General features: G+C 38.0%; 1 protein-coding gene across 34 annotated transcripts in view; it reads left to right on the forward strand.

Annotated features, from left to right (window-relative positions):
- Positions 1-19,768, forward strand: part of VPS13B (vacuolar protein sorting 13 homolog B) — an 857,597-nt gene that overhangs the window by 787,836 nt on the left and 49,993 nt on the right. For all 34 annotated transcript variants that reach the window (XR_012416558.1, XM_073999176.1, XM_073999180.1 and 31 more), the window contains 8 exons: positions 1,838-1,993; positions 10,040-10,303; positions 10,950-11,033; positions 11,212-11,387; positions 11,893-12,063; positions 12,402-12,603; positions 13,748-13,936; positions 16,289-16,435. Coding sequence is in view for 33 of the 34 variants with exons in the window: in XM_073999176.1 (XP_073855277.1) it covers positions 1,838-1,993; positions 10,040-10,303; positions 10,950-11,033; positions 11,212-11,387; positions 11,893-12,063; positions 12,402-12,603; positions 13,748-13,936; positions 16,289-16,435 (1,389 nt within the window). In the remaining variant the exon portion in view is untranslated. The remainder of the gene's footprint in view (positions 1-1,837; positions 1,994-10,039; positions 10,304-10,949; positions 11,034-11,211; positions 11,388-11,892; positions 12,064-12,401; positions 12,604-13,747; positions 13,937-16,288; positions 16,436-19,768) is intronic.

Raw genomic sequence — 19,768 nt, forward strand, 5'->3', positions numbered from 1 at the left:
TTGCTGCTATAAAAAACTGAAATGGTTCCAAACACTGCTATTTTTCTTTTTTTCTCTGTTACTAATATTTAAACATCAAAGATATTCTGGTACTTTTATGTTGTAGAGTGTATATAAGACCATATTTTCCCTAAAGGTATTTGCTATCCAGGGTGTGTGTGTGTGTGTGTCTGTGTGTACGCACACACATGTGTTTTCTTAGCTGTTAGCCTTTTTTAGAAGTCACCTAACTGATAGCCTTTTCCTATCACAAGATCACTGGCTGTGTGTGGAGGAAGAACTGGAGTGAGGCCGTATTAACAGCAGGGAGATGAGTTAGGAGATTTTTTTAAATAATGTATTCAGATTTTTTTTTTAAAAAAAGCCCTATCTTAACATCGAAAACGTATGCTGTGATGACCTTGGGAATTTTTTAAATTTAAGCATGTTATCAGGACTCCTCCTAAGGCTGAAACTAAAAAATAACCTGCTTCCACCAAGACATTTAATATTATGGCAATTTCCATGTAAATCCTTAATGTATTTATTATTAGGGCCTTTTATGATAGTGTTACAGGATGTTTTCAAAGTTTTATTCTGTCTACTAATTGGGAGTTTTTCATGAGATTTACCTTTGGTTAGCTCTGTTAAAAAATTATATGTGATGTGAAAGAAAACTTTAAATTGTTTGCATATGATATAAATACATTTTTCTTAAAATATCAGTTTTTGGCCAGGTGCAGTGGCTCACGCCTGTAATCCCAGCACTTTGAGAGGCTGAGGCAGGCAGATCATGAGGTCAAGAGATCGAGACCAGCCTGGCCAACATGGTGAAACCCCACCTCTACTAAAAATACAAAAATTAGCCGGGTGTGGTGGCACGCCTGTAGTCCCAGCTACTCGGGAGGCTAAGGCAGGAGAATCGCTTGAACCCAGGAGGTGGAGGTTGCAGTGAACCGAGATCGCGTCACTGCACTCCAGCCTGGTGACAGAGCAAGACTCAAAAAAAAAAACGTCAGATTTCTTTCCTTGTACTTACAAATCATAGAACATTGTTTTCATTTAAACCTGTTTCCTAAAAAAGTACTAATTATTGTATATATATTTTGGAATACTCATGTAGTTAAACTGATCTTCTCAGCTGCAGTTAGTGGGTAAGAATAGAAATAGGACATATCTGACCCCAAAATAAATCCAAATATGACCAGACATGGCAATGCTACGTGAATAAATATAAATATGTATCAGGAGACTCAATTGGTAAACGTTACAGTAAGTACATAACAAAAAAAATAGAACAAATGCATCATATCTTACATTTAAAATGTTGAAGGTATTTCTAATTTGATATATCTGATCTCATAAGGAGAGTATATTAAATGAATTGCATCTTCAAACTGCTATTTTGTTCTTCATCAAAAGAAAAAAGTAAGGTATGGCAATTTATGGTTAAATAAAAAAAAAAAAATTTTAACTTTAATTACTGTCTAGCCATAAGAAGGAATAAACTATCAGCGAATACCAAGGTTCTTTGATCTCACACTTCAACCTTTTTGTCCTCCAGATGAATGAAATGATCTTTTCTCAAATGTTCAGCAGGCCTTTTACCATTTGATAGGACAATTATTTTTAAGAAGGTTTAAAATGTGATCTGAAAAACCACATTGACTCTATGTGGCATATTTGCTATTCTTAGCCTGGTGGAATAAGTTGGAAGTGGATGAATAATGCAGGTTAGAAAGAAAACAGATGCGAAATATTACAAATGGAAAGGTTTTCCAGCAATGAGACTTTCATTTTAGGACTAGGTTTTTGTTGGCACGTTTGGCAATATGACGATTATTGTTTTTCTCTCCAGCTGTTACACATCTGTATTGAAGGTTGGGGCAACTGGCGTTGGTCAGAGCCTTTCAGTGTGGACCATGCCGGGACTTTTATTAGAACAATTCAGTACAGGGGTCGAACTGCTTCTCTCATCATCAAGGTTCAGCGACTCAATGGAGTACAAAAACAGGTAAGTTTATTTGTGTTCCTGACCCAGACACCTCTTCATTATTCAGTGTAATGAAGAAGAAACTTAAATGAAAATCATTAATAATTTTCTAAAAATCACAGTGGTTATACCTAGTTATATCTGCTACTAGCACGCATGTGAGCATTTAATAAATGCTTATCTATGATCCTGACAATGATGATGGCTTCAAACCCTTTGTCCCACTTCTTTTACAAGAGCTGCTAACGAGCAGTAAAATTTACTGATTTTAGTTTCACCTCTTCTCCCTGTCACCACCTACCTTCTGGTGGAGGTGCTAATGAGCTGTGAAATAGCCAAAAGTCCTTTATTGAGAAGGAAAAGCAGCAAAGAGTAGTGGGAACCCTGGATAATCCACCAGCGGATAACCAAGAGTTGGTTCTCACACGTGAGAATGATCTGTAAGGAAGTGCTGTGATACTCTCCCATGACAGAGTGGGCCTGGGTCTCCAGCAAGCTTTTCTTTTCCTAGGAGTTAATATTAACTGCAGTAAAAATTCACTGCAGCCTAACTCTTGGCATATAAAACCTCAGCTCTCAGCACATATTTTTACGTATTTTATAAAACTTCCTTTTGGCTGTTTTTGAAGTTCTAAGACTGCAAAGGGAAAAAAGTATCTGACACTTTCTTTGTGTTCTTGAGATGTGAAAATGTGGTTTCTAAAAGATGTTTTTCAAGCATGGAGCATATGACGAGTAGAAAGAAAAAAAGGAAGTATTAAAATCTGAAAACTGGCTTCACTGCACACATAATAACTGGATTTGTCATTAGAATTTCAACATATACATTTACATCTGGATTGTAACAGTCTATCCAGAGCTTTTGTGGGACATGATAGAAACAGCACTTAGTCCCTGGAAAAGGGGAGCTTCCCCTATGGAGCAGCAGGGGCTATTCTGTTGCTGCATGCCAAGGAGGAAGCAGGAAGCTACTAGCGAGATGAACAGTAGGACCCACACCATATGCATTCTTGGTCTGCACCTAATCAAGGAGCTAGACTTGATGATCTTATTATTGTGGGCCACAGAAATAAAAAGAGAACTCAACTCTAGCAGAGGAGTCTCAGAAAAGAAGCATGGAAGACTCCCCAATTAACCGAGCATTCCTCAGAATATTTATTGATTGCCTAAAGTGGAACAAAGTAAAATGGAAAACACCAAGTATGTGAAACAATCTTTGCTTTTAAATTGCAATTTTATGTAAGCCCAACAATGTATACAACTGACAGTAAGTGTAAAGGGAATTTAGAGGTTTCACTGAGAAGATATGACTTGAGCTGGGCTTTGGAAAATATGTAGAATTTGGATTAAGAGAGAGCATTCCAAGTAGACAGTATAGCATAAACGAAGAGACAAATATGGGACAAATGAGTCTTACTGAAGGATTCCTGTGGGGACCACCCTACTAGTGTGAGCATTGAGCCAAAGAGAACAAGAAGTGTCACTAACTCTCATCTGCGCTCAGAACACTCTTACATGAATTTGCTCTCAATGAATATCTGCCCAGTAAGTATGTACTAGTTTTCTGATTCTGTCACTCATGGTCTTTCAAGAATGTCTTATCCACCTTCCCATTCAGTAGTATGTCTGAGAAAAGGTCATCCAGCCTCTTTGAATAGTTCAGATGACAAGAGGCTCATTCTCTCACACAGCAGCCCTTTCTGTTGGCTACTACCAGCTAAGTTTTCTTCCTAATTTTGAACCAAAAATCTTTCACCATTCCACCACCTTTCCCTAGAACTATGAGGCATATACAACAAGCACAAAACTTGTTGTGAGGACTCCACAAGTCACCTCTCCTCTACATTATAGCCCTTCAAAAACATAAGGGATTTCTTCTCTCTAGGCCTTCTCAAATTTGAGAGTGTCTCCGAATCCCCTGGAGGGCTTGTTAAAACACAGATTGCTGGCTCCCAACCCCAGAGTTTCAGATTGGGTGTGGCCTGTAATTTGCATTTCTAACAAGTTCCCAGGTGCTGCTGATGCTGCTGGTCCAGGGACCACAATTTGACTACCGTAGCTCCAGTCTAAACTTTCCCAGGTGGTTCAGCTCTTTTTAGTGTGGCTGCTAGAACGTTTATCAATTACTGAAATGGCAGGGTCCCTCCATAGAGAAATGGTTTTAATGGTATGTCCTTGTAGTCAAGATCATAGGCAACTTGGCTGTATCCGCTTGCTAGCTGTGTGATCTTCAGCAAGTCATTTAAACTCTTTGTGAATCAATTTCCTCATCTGTAAAATGGGGATAGTAATAGTGCCTTCCTCAGGAAGTTAGTGTGAGGATTAACTGAGTTTGTGTATGTAAAATGCTTACAACATGCCTGCCCTCCTGCCATAGCCCAGTGTACCATACTTAAAATTATTCTAATGAAATGTTATCGGGCATGAGTAATACTAGTTGGACATCTTTGTGTTACAACAGTAGTGACTCATTCTTGTATAGATACTATATATTTTCAAGAAACAATGTTAAATTTCAGGGATAAATTAATATATACAGTGTTCCTGCACAAAATATTACACGTTGCAACAGTATACCTACCAAATGTCATAAAAGTTGGTTATTTGAAAAATACATTTCTAAAAATGTCTGACAGTTTTACCTCTCCCCTGCCCCCTTACTCAGATACACACACCCACAAGCAAAAATGTTAAATGTCTTTTTCAATTGGATTTAATTTTTGCTGTCAGGGTAGTTTAGCGTTCAGATTTGCTCTAGTTAAAGTACATCAGAGACATAGGATTTCCTCAATTGGCAAGGTTAGGAAGGAAGAAGGGAACCAAGCTTCAGAAGAGCTTTGTGGATTCTTGCCTCCCTCACATCTTGGCTTCTTTCCTTCTACCCCCACCTGGGCCTGAAAATTTGCAATAAACTGCAGCTGCCTAATTACCAGGGCCCATTTGGGGAAGTGAGTGTGTGCAGATCCCTGATGGACCTTAACGCCCCCTGGATAATGGAGAATTGGCTAAAGCTCTTTTTTAACATTGATGCTGGGTTATCTGTGCTCTGCATTTTCTTATACCCCTCTCATTTTCCCCAATTGAATGAAAATTGACCACAGAAAATTTTGTGGGAACTTTGTATGTTCTACAACCACTCATGTACACATATTTGCTTCCATATTTCCCATCCTTTTGTTGAAGAAACCTTTACTACTATAAAATCTCAAATGTACATATGTATGTATGTATAATGGTGTCTTTATACACATACTTTTAATCATGGTTAAGATATCATTTTCCAGTGCATCTGGGGCTCTGGAGTTATTCTTTAATATCACTATTCTTCTTGGCACTGATCTAATAAGAGTTCTGAAACCTGCTAAGTAAAATCATATGTGGAAATCTTCAATACACATCTTTGTGGCTTTGAGGAAGGAGGGAAATTAGTGTGAAACCTGGAAATGTGTATTAAAGAGAAACTGCATTTAAAAAAATTAAGTAGCTGTCTTCAACTGATAAATTAATCTTGAAATTCTAACCATAATTTTCAAAATAAAGGCATTGTAAGTTTGCCACTTTGAAGAAAAGCAGATATAGCTCTCCTGAACCTAACCCTGGAACAGCCGTGAAAGCACACTACTCCACTGAGTGACCATTTTTGGATTTTCCTTCATCTAAAGTAGCCTTCCCTCCCTGGCCACTTTTAAGAATTTTCTTTTTATCAAATTTGAAAGCCATTTAACAGGCTTTTTAGTTGAAAATGAGACTATAAAAACCCACCCAGAGGATCTTTGTCTTGGATAAACCAAGTGAGTCCCAGATGGTTGTGGAGATTCTGTGGTTTCTGTGAGAGACAGCAAAATTCTCTTCTAAATCTCCAGGAGTCCAAAGGTTCTGAAGCAAGAGCCCTGTGCATATATTGCCAGGCTTGGACACATCAAGAATAACAGAGTTAAATACTGCTTCAGAGTTTTCAAATGTTTTTCAAGTTAGGCAATGCTATGGCATCATAAGACTTACCATGAGTGTCTAGTAACCCCTAGCATATGCTAAAGAAAAGTTTGCTTCCTAATTTAGGATCATAGTTCAGTTGACTTTTATGGTTTGTTATTGTGAAAGCATAGTTTTAAAAGATTATAATGACTAGAGTATCTAAGGGAAATATAACAGTTAAGCACAGCTTGGTTTTACAGATGTGCTCCTTCTAAAGAAAATTCAAATAAGCAGATAGTTGAGAAATAAATGTTTGAGAAAAAGCTAAACCTCACCATTCAAATAACGCAAATTAAAACAATGACATTTAATTTTTGGTTCCTCAATCTAGCAGGTTTCTTTTGATTAAATAACAGTTCATCCCAGTGTAGTGGCTCATGCCTGTGATCCCAGCACTTTGGGAGGCTGAGGCAGGAGAATCACTTGAGCCCAGGGGTTCAAGACCAGCCTGGTCAACCTAGCAAGTCCCTATCTCTGCAAAAACTAAAATAAATTAGCCAGGCATGGTGGCATGTGCCTGTAGTCCAACCTACTTAGGAGGCTGAGGCAAGAAGATCCCTTGAGTCCAGGAGTTCAAGGCTGCAGTGAGCTGAAATCTTGCCACTGCATTCCACCCTGGGTGACAGAGCGAGACCCCCACCTAGAAATAGTTATAATAGTTCATTTATAAATAGTTATTCATATTTATTTTTGTAAATAATAGTTCATTAAAATTGATGGTTACAGAGAAGTCTTAATGACGTAGGAAAATGTATCAATTAGGATGCTTTCAGTTTGAAGTTACAAAATATGCTTGTTAATCTTCATAGCAAGTTAATGAGGCAGATACTATTCTATTTTATGTTTACTGTTTCACATAACAAGGAGGAAGAAGGCTGGTTCAGTATTGGCTAACTAAGCAACCCAGTGTTGTATTTGCTTCTCTGTCATCCTCTTAGATTTGCCTGCCTGGTCTCAGATGGCAGTAAAAGCTGTATACATCCTCTGATAACAGCTTCTGTGACAGAAAAGAAGGGCTTCCCTTCTCAACCTGTCTCCCTTATTATCAAGGAGTAATATCTTTCCTAGAGCCTTTTACCAGTCTTCCCTTCTCATATTATTGGCCAATCCAGAGTTCCATATTTACCCTAATCAATGGCAAAAGGAGAATGGAATTAACAGGATTGGCTTGTACCAATCATGATACAGCCACTGGGGACCAAGGGAGGTGTCTACCTTCCCTGAGTACTTTGCTGCCTTTTGCTAACTAACCAAATCAAATCAAGTGAGGGTTTTTCATAATAAGAGGAAAGGATAGAACAGCTATTGGGAAGGGAAGAAATGGTGTCTTTATAACATAACTGTTATAAAGAGCAGCCCTTATTTTCTTTTTTATGGTTTCTAACTTAATGAGTAGATATTAATTTTATCACAGACAGACTATCAGGGTGACGATCAACAAACTCTGGGCCAGACTTACTGGGTAACACCAAGCAAGTTATTAAATATCTCTGTTAAATTTTCTGTCTGTTAAGATGGGGAGTCATAGTAGCACCTAGTTTGTAAGGCTGCTCTGAGAATGTGTTCTCCAGAAAAACAGCACTAATGAGGGGGTGTATGTGTGCACACCTATGCACGCACACATGTACGTGCATGGGTGTGTGGAAAAAGAATGATTTATTATAAATTGACTCGTGATTATGAAACATGTGACATAATCTTAGAGAAGTCCCAAGATCTGCAGTCAGCAAGCTGCAGACCCAGGAGAGCCAATGTGTAGCTCCCATCTGAGTGCAAAGGCCAGAGAACCAGGTGAGCCAACAGTGTAAGTTCCAGTCCAAAGTCTGGCAAGTACAAGACCCAAGAAGAGCTGACACTTCATTCCAAGTCTAAAGGCCAGAAAAGACCAGTGCCTTAGCTCAAGCAGTCAGGCAAAATGAATTTCCTCTTAGCCTTTTCCTTCGATTAGGTCTTCATTTGGTTAGATGATGCCCACCCATGTTGGGGAAGATGATCTGCTTTACTCAGTCTACCAATTCAAATGTTCATCTCACTCAGAAACACCCTCACACACACACCTAGAATATTTGACTAAATGTCTGCTCATACCATGACCCAGTCAAGTTGACATACTAAAATTAAACATCATATGCTTAGACTTATACATATACTCTGTGTGTGTGTGTGTGTGTGTGTGTGTGTGTGTGTGTTATTATAATCTGGAAAAATATTACAAATAGGAAATTCAGTATATGAAAGTCCTATTTTCTCCAGTCATGGTGAATATTCATATTACAGAAGGATTTGCTTTCTGAAAAAAAATTCACCACCATATTAAATTTTGCATTATCTTTTCAATTTCAACCAATTTAAGAAAACATTTGTTGTTTTTTGTAGAGACAGGGTCTTGCTCTGTCACCCAGGATGGAGTACAGTGGTGCAGTTATAATTCACTGCAGCCTTGAACTCCTGGGCTCAAGTGGTATTCCTGCCTCAGCCTTCCAAGTAGCTGTGACTACAGGCATACACCACCATACCTTGCTGATTTTAAAATTTTTTGTTTAGATGGGATCTTGCCATGTTTCCCAGGCTGGTCTCGAACTCCTAACCTTGGCTTCACAAACGACTGGGATAACAGGCATAAGGCATCATACCAGGCCCCCGTTTGTTTGTTTGTTTGTTTGTTGTTTGTTTTTGAGACGGAGTTTCACTCTTGTTGCCCAGGCTGGAGTGCAATGCGTGATCTCGGCTCACCACAACCTCTGCCTCCCAGGTTCAAGCAATTCTTCTGCCTCAGCCTCCCGAGTAGCTGGGATTACAGGCATGTGCCACCACACCCAGCTAATTTTGTATTTTTAGTAGAGACAGGGTTTCTCCATGTTGGTCAGGCTGGTCTCGAACTCTCGACCTCAGGTGGTCCACCTGCCTTGACCTCCCAAAGTGCTGGGATTACAGGTGTGAGCCACCACACCTGGCCAAGGCCCCCATTTCTTAATACCTACTATGAACTATACTCTTACCTGGGTGTAAAGTTGAATAACCCATAGGTTTAGTGGATAATTCTGTGTTTATAAAGATAAAACTTACACAGTTTAGGCTGGGCACAGTAGCTCATGCTTGTAATCCCAGCCTTTTGGAAGGCTGGGGTGTGAAGATTACTTGAGCTCAGGAGTTTGAGACCAGCCTAGGCAACACTGTGAAACCACATCCTACAAAAAAACAGAAATGTTAGCCAGATGGGGTGGTGCATTCCCTGTAGACCCAGCTACTCTGGAGGCTGAGTTGGGAGGATTGTTTGAGCCTGGTAGGTTGAGATTGCAGTGAGCTGTGATCATGCCACTGCACTCCAGCCTGGGTGAAAGAGCAAGATCCTGTCTAAAAAAACGAAATAAATAAACTGAAAAAAAATTTTAAAAATTAGATATTGGCATTAAAGATTATTTGTATTATCTGTTTATACAGAGATTTCTTACTAGATAAGAGTGCAATAAACCCTTGAAAATCAACTTCAAGGAATGGATTGATCACAGTTGCCCTCTCAGTTACCAGAGCTAAATGATTTTCAATTCCCAGTCTTTTCCATTTGTACATCACTTGACAAGATTCACTGCCACCTCCTGGGCAGGCACTTCTCTTATGGCTTCAGCAAAACTACTGTCCCCGATTCACCTCTATTCTCCTTCACCCCTTCTTCTCTGGCCCCATTTTCTAGCTCCTCACCCTGAGTCTGCCCCTGGAGTATTGGTCAGTTTCTGGGTTTGAGCTTCTACCCTCTCTTTCAGGTAAACTATCTTCTGTTCATGCATGTTTGCAAGGTTTTCCTTTCACAAATCATTATCTCCACCGCCACATTGTCTCTGGCCAGCACCTGACCAGCATTTCAATTGAGTACTGGACTCCATGGAGGAGTCTGTCCTTTAAATAGCAAACTCAACATGGCCAAAGCAAAATTTCTTCTTGACTTCAAGTTTTTTTTCCTTCTTGTACTGTTTAAGCTAATTACTTCATTTTCTTTCCATTAACATCAACATAGTTTATTTTGTTTGATCGAGAACATATTTCCAGTTAATGAAGTCTGAATTGATGAAGACTTATGTACTTACTGTCTTTTAGATTATCATCTGTGGAAGACAGATCATCTGTAGTTACTTGTCTCAAAGCATAGAACTAAAAGTCGTTCAGCATTACATTGGTCAAGATGGACAAGCTGTAGTTCGGGAACATTTTGACTGCCTCACAGCCAAACAGAAACTGCCTTCATATATACTAGAAAACAATGAACTGACAGAGCTGTGTGTGAAGGCCAAAGGAGATGAAGACTGGTCAAGAGATGTGCGCCTGGAATCCAAAGCCCCTGAATACAGCATTGTCATTCAGGTTTGAAAAGAACTTCAATCTAGAGTAGAGCAGCTTTAACATTGAAATTTTCTCAAAATGTTCTTTACTTGTATAGCACTTAATTTATTAAAAAGTGATATATAAAAAAGGGGGGAGAAAGGCTTTGAATAGTACTTCTCAAACTGTTTACTCCCCATCCCATGACAATACATTTGTATCAGTTCCAGTAGTTCTTACAGCCAAGACTCTGTCCCTCCCAGATGCAAGTGATATCTTGAAAAAGATCCTGCTGCCCCAGGGTTAGGGGTAGGGTGGGACTGGGGGTGGTATCCTCCTCACTTAAGGATTTTTGTGATGGTCTGTTACTTTATCTCTTCCTCAGTCTTTACCATCATCACTTTCATTCCCATAAAGGATAAATTCTCTTTCATTTTGCCAGTCAGTCTTATATCTCTCCTTATGCAATCTCTTTGTCTTTATGGAAAGAGTTGGCCCCGTCGACTCACTGCACATTTGCTTTATGCCATAATGAAGTCTGTTTTTGCTTAGTTTTTTTTAAATAATGGCTTTTTCTCTATAACTTTAAACTCTTTTTAATCTTCCAAACGGATATATCTGTGCCTTATTTTGATTAATTAGTAAACTGCTTAGTACTCAATAGGACCCGTTTCTATTTCATGTGCAGGTGCCATCTTCAAACAGTTCCATTATTTATGTCTGGTGCACAGTTTTGACTTTAGAACCCAACTCTCAAGTGCAACAACGAATGGTGAGTGCTTTCCCAATCCTAAAATATGGTATATGACTCTGACCTTTCCTGTTCTGAAATAAATTAAGGTCAGAGTGACCTAGGGAAGAGATTTATTGCAAGTTTGTTTCAGCATCAAACAGCTGGAATACTGCAACAAAGCAAATATGAAAGTTGTTCTGTCCTTTTATTTTTATAGATTGTGTTCAGCCCTCTTTTTATCATGAAGAGTCATCTTCCAGACCCCATTATCATACATTTGGAGAAAAGGAGTCTGGGATTGAGTGAAACACAAATTATTCCAGGAAAAGGGCAGGAAAAACCACTGCAAAACATAGAACCTGACCTTGTACATCACCTGACATTCCAAGCAAGGTACTAGAAAAATCCTTCCCTACATTTTCCTAAGAGAAATTAAGTAGAAAAGTAACCTTGCACTGGGGAGGGTAGGAGGTGGGTGGGAAGATGGGGTGGAGGGAGTTTTTTGTATGATTTCTTATCTTATGAGAATGTTATTTTAAAATTGCCCTGCCTAGTGACCTCTTATTCTCATCTGTAGTTTTAGATAAAAATCAGCCTTTCTCATTAAGCATAGATATAATCAAGAGGAATCATCAGAAATTTTAATTTCTATTTCATTGACACATGACTTCTGTAGTGAAAGAAGATGTGAATAGAGATCAACACCCAGGAATTGAGGGGTGGGGGAAGAAAGAGGAAAAGCCAGGGCCCAGATCATCCACACACTGTCCCATAAATGGACTCTATCTACCAAAAAGGTGTTGGTCTGTAATACATGTGTAGTTAGATATTTTTCAATAAATTGTAGACCACTTTAGAAATCTGATATTTATTCTTGGTTTTTCTTTCGATTTCCTAGAGAAGAATATGATCCTTCAGATTGTGCAGTTCCCATCTCAACATCCCTCATTAAGCAAATAGCCACTAAGGTACACCCTAGAGGCACAGTTAATCAGATCCTTGACGAATTCTATGGGCCAGAAAAGTTGCTTCAACCCATATGGCCCTATAATAAGAAGGATTCTGACAGGTAACATTCTTCAGTGATCTTTTTCTACAAAAATTTCTCAATATTAACAAATGATCATTCACAAAAATATTAAATACCGTAAGTGGTGTGTGCATGTATGTGTCAGATTCTTACCTTTTATCATCTAGTAGGTGTATTTTGTAGATTTCTTTATTCATGATCTAGATCATAATTGCATGAAAAGTTGCTTTCTCCTGCATGCAAATTTAGAATTGAAAGATTCTGGTATGAGGAGGTATCATGCAGGAACATGGTGTGTTTGGAATCTTTAAACATATTTCACAAATATTAAAGTTATCATATTTCATTGAGTCTCTTGGATGTGGTGTTTGGAACAGGAATGAACAGCTAAGTCAGTGGGATAGCCCAATGCGAGTGAAGCTGTCAATCTGGAAGCCATATGTTAGAACTTTGTTGATAGAACTTCTGCCCTGGGCCCTGCTTATCAATGAGTCCAAATGGGACCTCTGGCTATTTGAAGGAGAGAACATTGTTCTACAGGTTCCTGCTGGCAAAATTATTATTCCTCCTAATTTTCAGGTACTAAACTTTTTTAATTAATATGAATTCTTATCTCTCAACAAGTAGATTTTATTGTAAAGTTGTGTTTATGATCTTCACAGAATGAATCAGTTGTGAAAAATTCTTCTTAGATGCATATGTAAGAGGTATGGAATGGTCTTTGAATATTCAAGGACTTTTCTGATGTCTTTTTTTTTTTTTTGAAAACCATCAACACTATTGGTGCTTGAGTTACCATTAAATTCGATAACTTGGATTAGTTACATTCTCATTCCATTGGCATAGGATATTTGACAAGTATTCGGGCTGGTCTATCAGTATATATTAAGGAAATATAGCCATCATGTGTGCTTATCCATACCCTAGGTATTCTTTGCTGTTCTTCAGGAAATTCTCTGCAGTCTGCAAGATACTGAGGATTTCAGAGCAACTGTTTTTGTCAGGGCCCCTTTTCCTTTATAAGTGGACTTGGATGTTCATAATTATGGATGTCTACCCAGTTGTTGATTATAACAATATGGAATGATTACTGACACAGAGAGAAACCTAATTGCGAACCAAAATATCACAGGAAGATTTTATATGCTGTCACAAAACCTTCTTCATAAGGCTAGTCTGTTTCAAGAAGACACACAAATCTATAAAAAAAAAAAAAAAAATAGAGTAAAAGGAACTCCTAAATACAATGTCTTTCTGATAGAGAACAATTTCAGAATCCTTTTTTGAGCTCCAGGTCATAAACATCTTTATTCAATTGCATTTTTTCTTTTTTTGTAAAATCAGATGATGTTACCTTATGGAATTGGAATGTTGACCTATGTGGACCTAATGTTAGATATTATTCTCTTGTCAAATGAGATGAAACCTTCAGTTTTTAAAGCCTTTGGTATTTACAGGGTAGTCACTGTTTGGGTTTGGTTTTCCCCTCCCTCCCGTAAATATGAATTCCATTGTGAGTACAAAAATAAAAATACATTGGGAGCCAAAATAAAATGTACGTTGCCATTACAAACACACACACACACACACACACACACACACAAACCATGGAGGGATATTTGGTTGCCTTAGTAGACCTATTATATAATATTTTTAAAACAGCCTGAGGATTGAAGTAAAAAATATCAAAGTTAAGAAAATAATCGAGGCATTATTTTTCCAGGAAGCTTTTCAAATTGGAATATACTGGGCAAATACAAACACTGTGCACAAGTCAGTAGCAATTAAACTGGTCCATAACCTGACATCTCCAAAGTGGAAAGATGGAGGTAATGGTGAAGTTGTGACATTGGATGAAGAAGCATTTGTTGATACTGAAGTAAGACTTGGTGCTTTTCCAGGACATCAGAAGGTAAGATCAAAGTCTGTGTGGCTGGGAGGAAATAGCATGCCATCCCCTTAACCTGTTTAAAATGAATCTGCCTTTTTCTTTTTAATACCTTTTTCATATTACTTGTTCTAAACAATTTGTAATAGTAAAACATTTGATTTCTTAACTTCTTAGACCTCTCTGTTTTACAGTGCTTTTTTTTCTTTACCAGTGATAAAAGCTGTGTCACATAATTTATCCAATAATTGTTCTATTTCAGAATACTCAGCAGTCACTTGATTTATAGTATGTGGGGAGAAAATGAACTTACTCCAAAATATCCACAAATTGTACTTGGCCTCCTTCTTTAGAGCAGAAAGTAGAGTCACTAACATTCTGAGCATAGAGTGAAAGGACAAAGGCTCCTCCTGCAGCAAAGGTTATATTTCTGGAAAGGACATCCTGAGCAAAATTTTGTGGATCAATTCTAAATCTCCCCTAGAACCATGGTTATAAGAGGAAGTTATATTCTTGAACAGTGGACTGGTGTCCATGTTTTAGAGATAGATACAAAAAACGTAAGTTATTTAAATATAAATGGTATGTGCTTTTCAGCATAAATCTAAAGTCTATTAAAACCAACTAGCTGAATAATATAACTAATCACATCACTTATGAAAGTACAATATCACAGTGTACCGTGCAGAAGTTTTATGCTATACTTCTAATATCATCATTATTTTAGCTGTCCCAAATTAGAAAAAGAAGGGATACTTCATCAAAGTAGTAGAATTCAGAATGACTTTTTTCAGGGGAGAAGTTAGATTTTTGACAGGTGTCTTTGAAAAGTCTTTTGAGAAAAGTTAGGGTCATTTGGTGACTTTTAAAAAAATAAATTTCCCTGATACAAAGAAATTGGTCTTTCTTCAGCATTCAAGGCTGGTATCCATTTCCTCAGAGTTGTCTGGGCAACACATGTTTATACTCTGACAGCCAAAGTACTGTAACATGGGTGTAAATGGCAAAGAGCTGTAAGCATGAATCACCCAAAGTTGAATAGTTGTAAGTTGAGAACTACCATCAAAACCTGGAAAAAATGTTATAATATTCAGTCAACACCCAATACCTCTAGCACCTAACAAAGTAGCCACAGCAAGTGTTGAATAAATGTTTGTGAATCAATGAATGTACTGTCGGAAAACATATTGATGTCTCATTATGCTTTGGTAGTGACTCAGGACCTCTTTATACTCTTTTTAGTCTCAGGACCCCTTTATATTCTTAAAAATTATTGATTACCCCCAAAGACCTTTTGTTTCTGTGGGTTATATCAATATTGACCAGATTAGAAATTAAAACAGAAACTTTTAAAACACAAGAATATACAAAGATATATTCCATTAGCTATCACAGTAATAACATCATATGTTATGTACCTCTGGAAAACTCCACTGTATGTTCATGAGAGAATTCAATTGTAAAAGATTAATAGCATCTTACTATTATTATACAAATAGTTTTGACCATGAGACCCCATGCCCAGAGATCCCCTGTGGGTCCCCAGACCACCCTTTGAAAACCAGTGTTCTGATATTATTAACTAGATGGGTATGTTGAAGCAAGAAACATCTTCTCTAAGCATCAGTTCCTTGCATAACATGGTAAGGTAATGAAATGATACATGTAGTGGTTAAGAGCAGCACCACAGAGCCAGACTGCATGGGTTCCAACCCCCTAGTTAGACCCTATTCATCTTTGTGACTTTGGGGAAGTTACTTAACCTCTTTGTGCCTCACTTTCCTCTTCTGTAAAATGGGGTTAATAATAGTAACTCCCCCATGTAGGTACTGTGAGAATTTTTTGAGTTAATATGTATACAGCACTTGAAACTAGTAGAACACAATATTGCAATATATGAAGGTCAATCCTTACTGTCTTCGTTGTCATTACTGAAGTTTTTAGAACTCTCCTTGGTTCATCATAGTCATTAGCGAGGTAGCTGCTGGGAGACCATAAGGAGGAGGAGGAGGAGGGAGGCTGGGTGGAATTCTGCCAAGATGAGTGGCATTTATTTACATATACCTGCTTTCTAAATAAACACTTTATGATGTTATTGGTCAAACAAGCGGAAAACAAGTCTTTTATCTGTCACTACATAACAGCAGCAAAAGTAACGGGGTTGCTAAAGCACCATGTTGTAGACTGAATACCAACAGGAGCCAGAACATTTCTGAGACTGAAAGGAACACCATTAAATATTCTGGGGAAAAAAAACGGTAAAATTGGTACTGTCCTGGTAGACAATTAGATAAAATAACCTTTTAGGAGTACTCAAGAGATTTTAATATGCCTTACAGTATTGTCAAAATTACTTTTTTCTCAATTATCTTGTAGTTATGTCAGTTCTGCATTTCCTCCACGGTACAGCAAGGTATACAAATTATTCAGATTGAAGACAAGACTACAATAATCAACAATACACCATATCAAATATTTTATAAACCACAGCTATCTGTCTCCAGTCCCCTTTCTGGAAAGGAGGTAAGCAAATCATAACATGATTCTTTTGTCTAAGTTTTGATAAAGAAACAATAAATAGGATCAACTTCTCTTTAACCTACAGCAAATGAAAAGCTAACCCTGAACATAGGTAAAGAGAAATTCACTTATTTTTGTTGTAATTAAAACCATGAATGTCATGGTCACTGCTTCCAAGGTAATTAATGAGCAGAAATCCTACCAAGAAGGAGGCCCTGACACACTGCTGGATTAGTCCTGCCTGTGCCCCATCTGCACAGAGGCTCCAGCCCAGTCCTCTAGCATGCTCACTAGACTCCTACAAGCAGACACATAGTCCTGAGGACTGGCTCCTGGGTCACATGGAAAAGCACATCTGTCTCACAGGCTGCAGTGCCTGGGGGAGACATGCAGGCAAAAGGCTAGGGCCTAACTGAGCCGTGGATCTGCGAGCAGTGAGCTCTGTGGTTTTGAGGAGAATAAATGTAGAAATGTACTAGCTCATTTATGTTAACATCTTGATGGCAGAATATATGGAAAATAAATCTAAATTTCAGTTCTTTGTACAGTTAAAATGAATAGTTATATTTTGAGAGGAGAGTTTGTTTTTTCTCTCTCTCCATTGCCTCTTAGATGTTTTCCTTTTTTTTTTTTTTAATTATACTTAAAATTAAATTAAATTTAATTTTAATTAAGTTCTGAGATACATGTGTAGAACATGCAGGTTTGTTACATAGGTATACATGTACCATGGTGGTTTGCTGCACCCATCAACCCGACATCTACATTAGGTATTTCTCCCTTCCCTTTCCCCCTGCTCCCTGACAGACCCTGGTGTGTTATGTCCCCCTCCCTGTGCCCATGTGTTCTGATTGTTCAACTCCCACTTATGAGCAAGAACATGCGGTGTTTAGTTTTCTGTTCCTGTGTTAGTTTGCTGAGAATGATGGTTTCCAGCTTCATCCATGTCCCTGCAAAGGACATGAACTCATTCTCTTTTATGGCTGCATAGTGTTCTGTGCTGTATATGTGCCACATTTTCTTTATCCAGTCTATCACTGATGGGCATTTAGGTTGGTTCCAAGTCTTTGCTATTGTGAATAGTGCTGCAATAAACACACATGTGCATGTGTCTTTATAGTAGAATGATTTATAATCCTTTGGGTATATACCCAGTAATGGGATTGCTGAGTCAAATGGTTTTTCTAGTTCTAGATCCTTGAGGAATTGCCACAGTGTGTTCCAATGGTTGAACTAATTTACACTCCCACCAACAGTGTAAAAGTGTTCCTATTTCTCCACATCCTCTCTAGCATCTGTTGTTTCCTGATTTTTTAATGACTGCCATTCTAACTGATGTGAGATGGTATCTCATTGTGGTTTTGATTTGCATTTCTCTAATGACCAGTGATGATAAGCTTTTATTCATGTTTGTTGACCACGTAAATGTCTTCTTTTGAGAAGTGTCTGTTCATATCCTTTGCCCACTTTCTGATGGGGTTGTTTGTTTTTTTCTTGTAGATTTGTTTATGTTCCTTGTAGATTCTGGATATTAGCACTTTGTCAGATGGATATATTGCAAGAATTTTTCTCCCATTCTGTAGGTTGCCTGTTCACTCTGATGATAGTTTCTTTTGCTGTGCAGACACTCTTTAGTTTAATTAGATCCCATTTGTCAATTTTGGCTTTTGTTGCCATTGCTTTTGGTGTTTTAGTCATGAAGTCTTTGCCCATGCCTATGTCCTGAATGGTATTGCCTAGGTTTTCTTCTAGGGTTTTTATGGTTTTAGGTCTTAGTTTAAATCTTTAATCCATCTTGAGTTAATTTTTGTATAAGGTGTAAGAAAGGGATCCAGTTTCAGTTTTCTGCATATGGCTAGTGAGTTTTCCCAACACCATTTATTAAATAGGGAATCCTTTCCCCCTTGCTTGTTAAAGATCAGATGGTCAAAGATCAAATGGTTGTAGATGTGTGGTGTTATTTCTGAGGCCTCTGTTCTGTTCCATTGTTCTATATATCTGTTTTGGTACCAGTACCATGCTGTTTTGGTTACTATAGCCTTGCAATATAGTTTGAAGTCAGCATGATGCTCCCAGCTTTGTTCTTTTTGCTTAGGATTGTCTTGGCAATGTGGGCTCTTTTTTGGTTCCATATGAAGTTTAAAGTAGTTTTTTCTAATTCTGTGATGAAAGTCAGTGGTAGCTTAATGGGTATAGCATTGAATCTATAAATTACTTTGGGCAGTATGGTCATTTTCACAATATTGATTCTTCCTATGCATAAGCATGGAATGTTTTACCATTTGTGTGTGTCCTCTTTTATTTTGTTGAGCAGTGGCATGTAGTTCTCCTTGAAGAGGTTCTTCAGATCCCTTGTAAGTTGGATTCCTAGGTATTTTATTCTCTTTGTAGCAATTGTGAATGGGAGTTCACTCATGATTTGGCTCTCTGTTTGTCTGTTAATGGCATATAGGAATGCTTCTGATTTTTGCACATTGATTTTGTATCCTGAGACTTTGCTGAAGTTGCTTATCAGCTTAAGGAGATTTGGGCTGAGACGATGGGATTTTCTAAATATACAATCATGCCATCTGCAAACAGAGACAATTTGACTCCCTCTTTTCCTATTTGAATACTCTTTATTTCTTTCTCTTTCCTGATTCACCTAACCAGAACTTCCAATACTATGTTGAATAGGAGTGCTGAGAGGGGGCATCTTTGTCTTGTGATGGTTTTCAAAGGGAACGCTTCCAGCTTTTGCCCATTCAGTATGATACTGGCTGTGGGTTTGTCATGAATAGCTCTTATTATTTTGAGATATGTTCCACCAATACCTAGTTTATTGAGTGTTTTTAGCATGAAGGGTGTTGAATTTTATCAAAGGCCTTTTTTGCATCTATTGAGATAATTGTGGTTTTGGTCATTGGTTCTTTTTATGTGATGGATTACATTTATTGATTTGTGTGTGTTGAACCAGTCTTGCCTTGCAGGGATGAAGCCGACTTGATCTTGGTGGATAAGATTTTTAATGTGCTGCTGGATTCGGTTGGCCAGTATTTTATTGAGGATTTTCGCATCAATGTTCATCAGGGATATTGGCCTGAAATTTTCTTTTTTTGTGGTGTCTCTGCCAGGTTTTGGTATCAGGATGATGCTGGCCTCATGAAATGAGTTAGGTAGGAGTCCCTCTTTTTCTATTGTTTGGAATAGTTTCAGAAGGAATGATACTGCCTCCTCTTTGTACCTCTGGTAGAATTTGACTGTGAATACATAGGGTCCTGGGCATTTTTTGTTGGTAGGCTATTAATTACTGTCTCTATTTCAGAACTTGTTATTGATCTATTCAGGTATTTGACG

This window comes from Macaca fascicularis, chromosome 8 (assembly GCF_037993035.2).
Source record: "Macaca fascicularis isolate 582-1 chromosome 8, T2T-MFA8v1.1".
In the NCBI taxonomy this organism is placed as follows: Eukaryota; Metazoa; Chordata; class Mammalia; order Primates; family Cercopithecidae; genus Macaca; species Macaca fascicularis.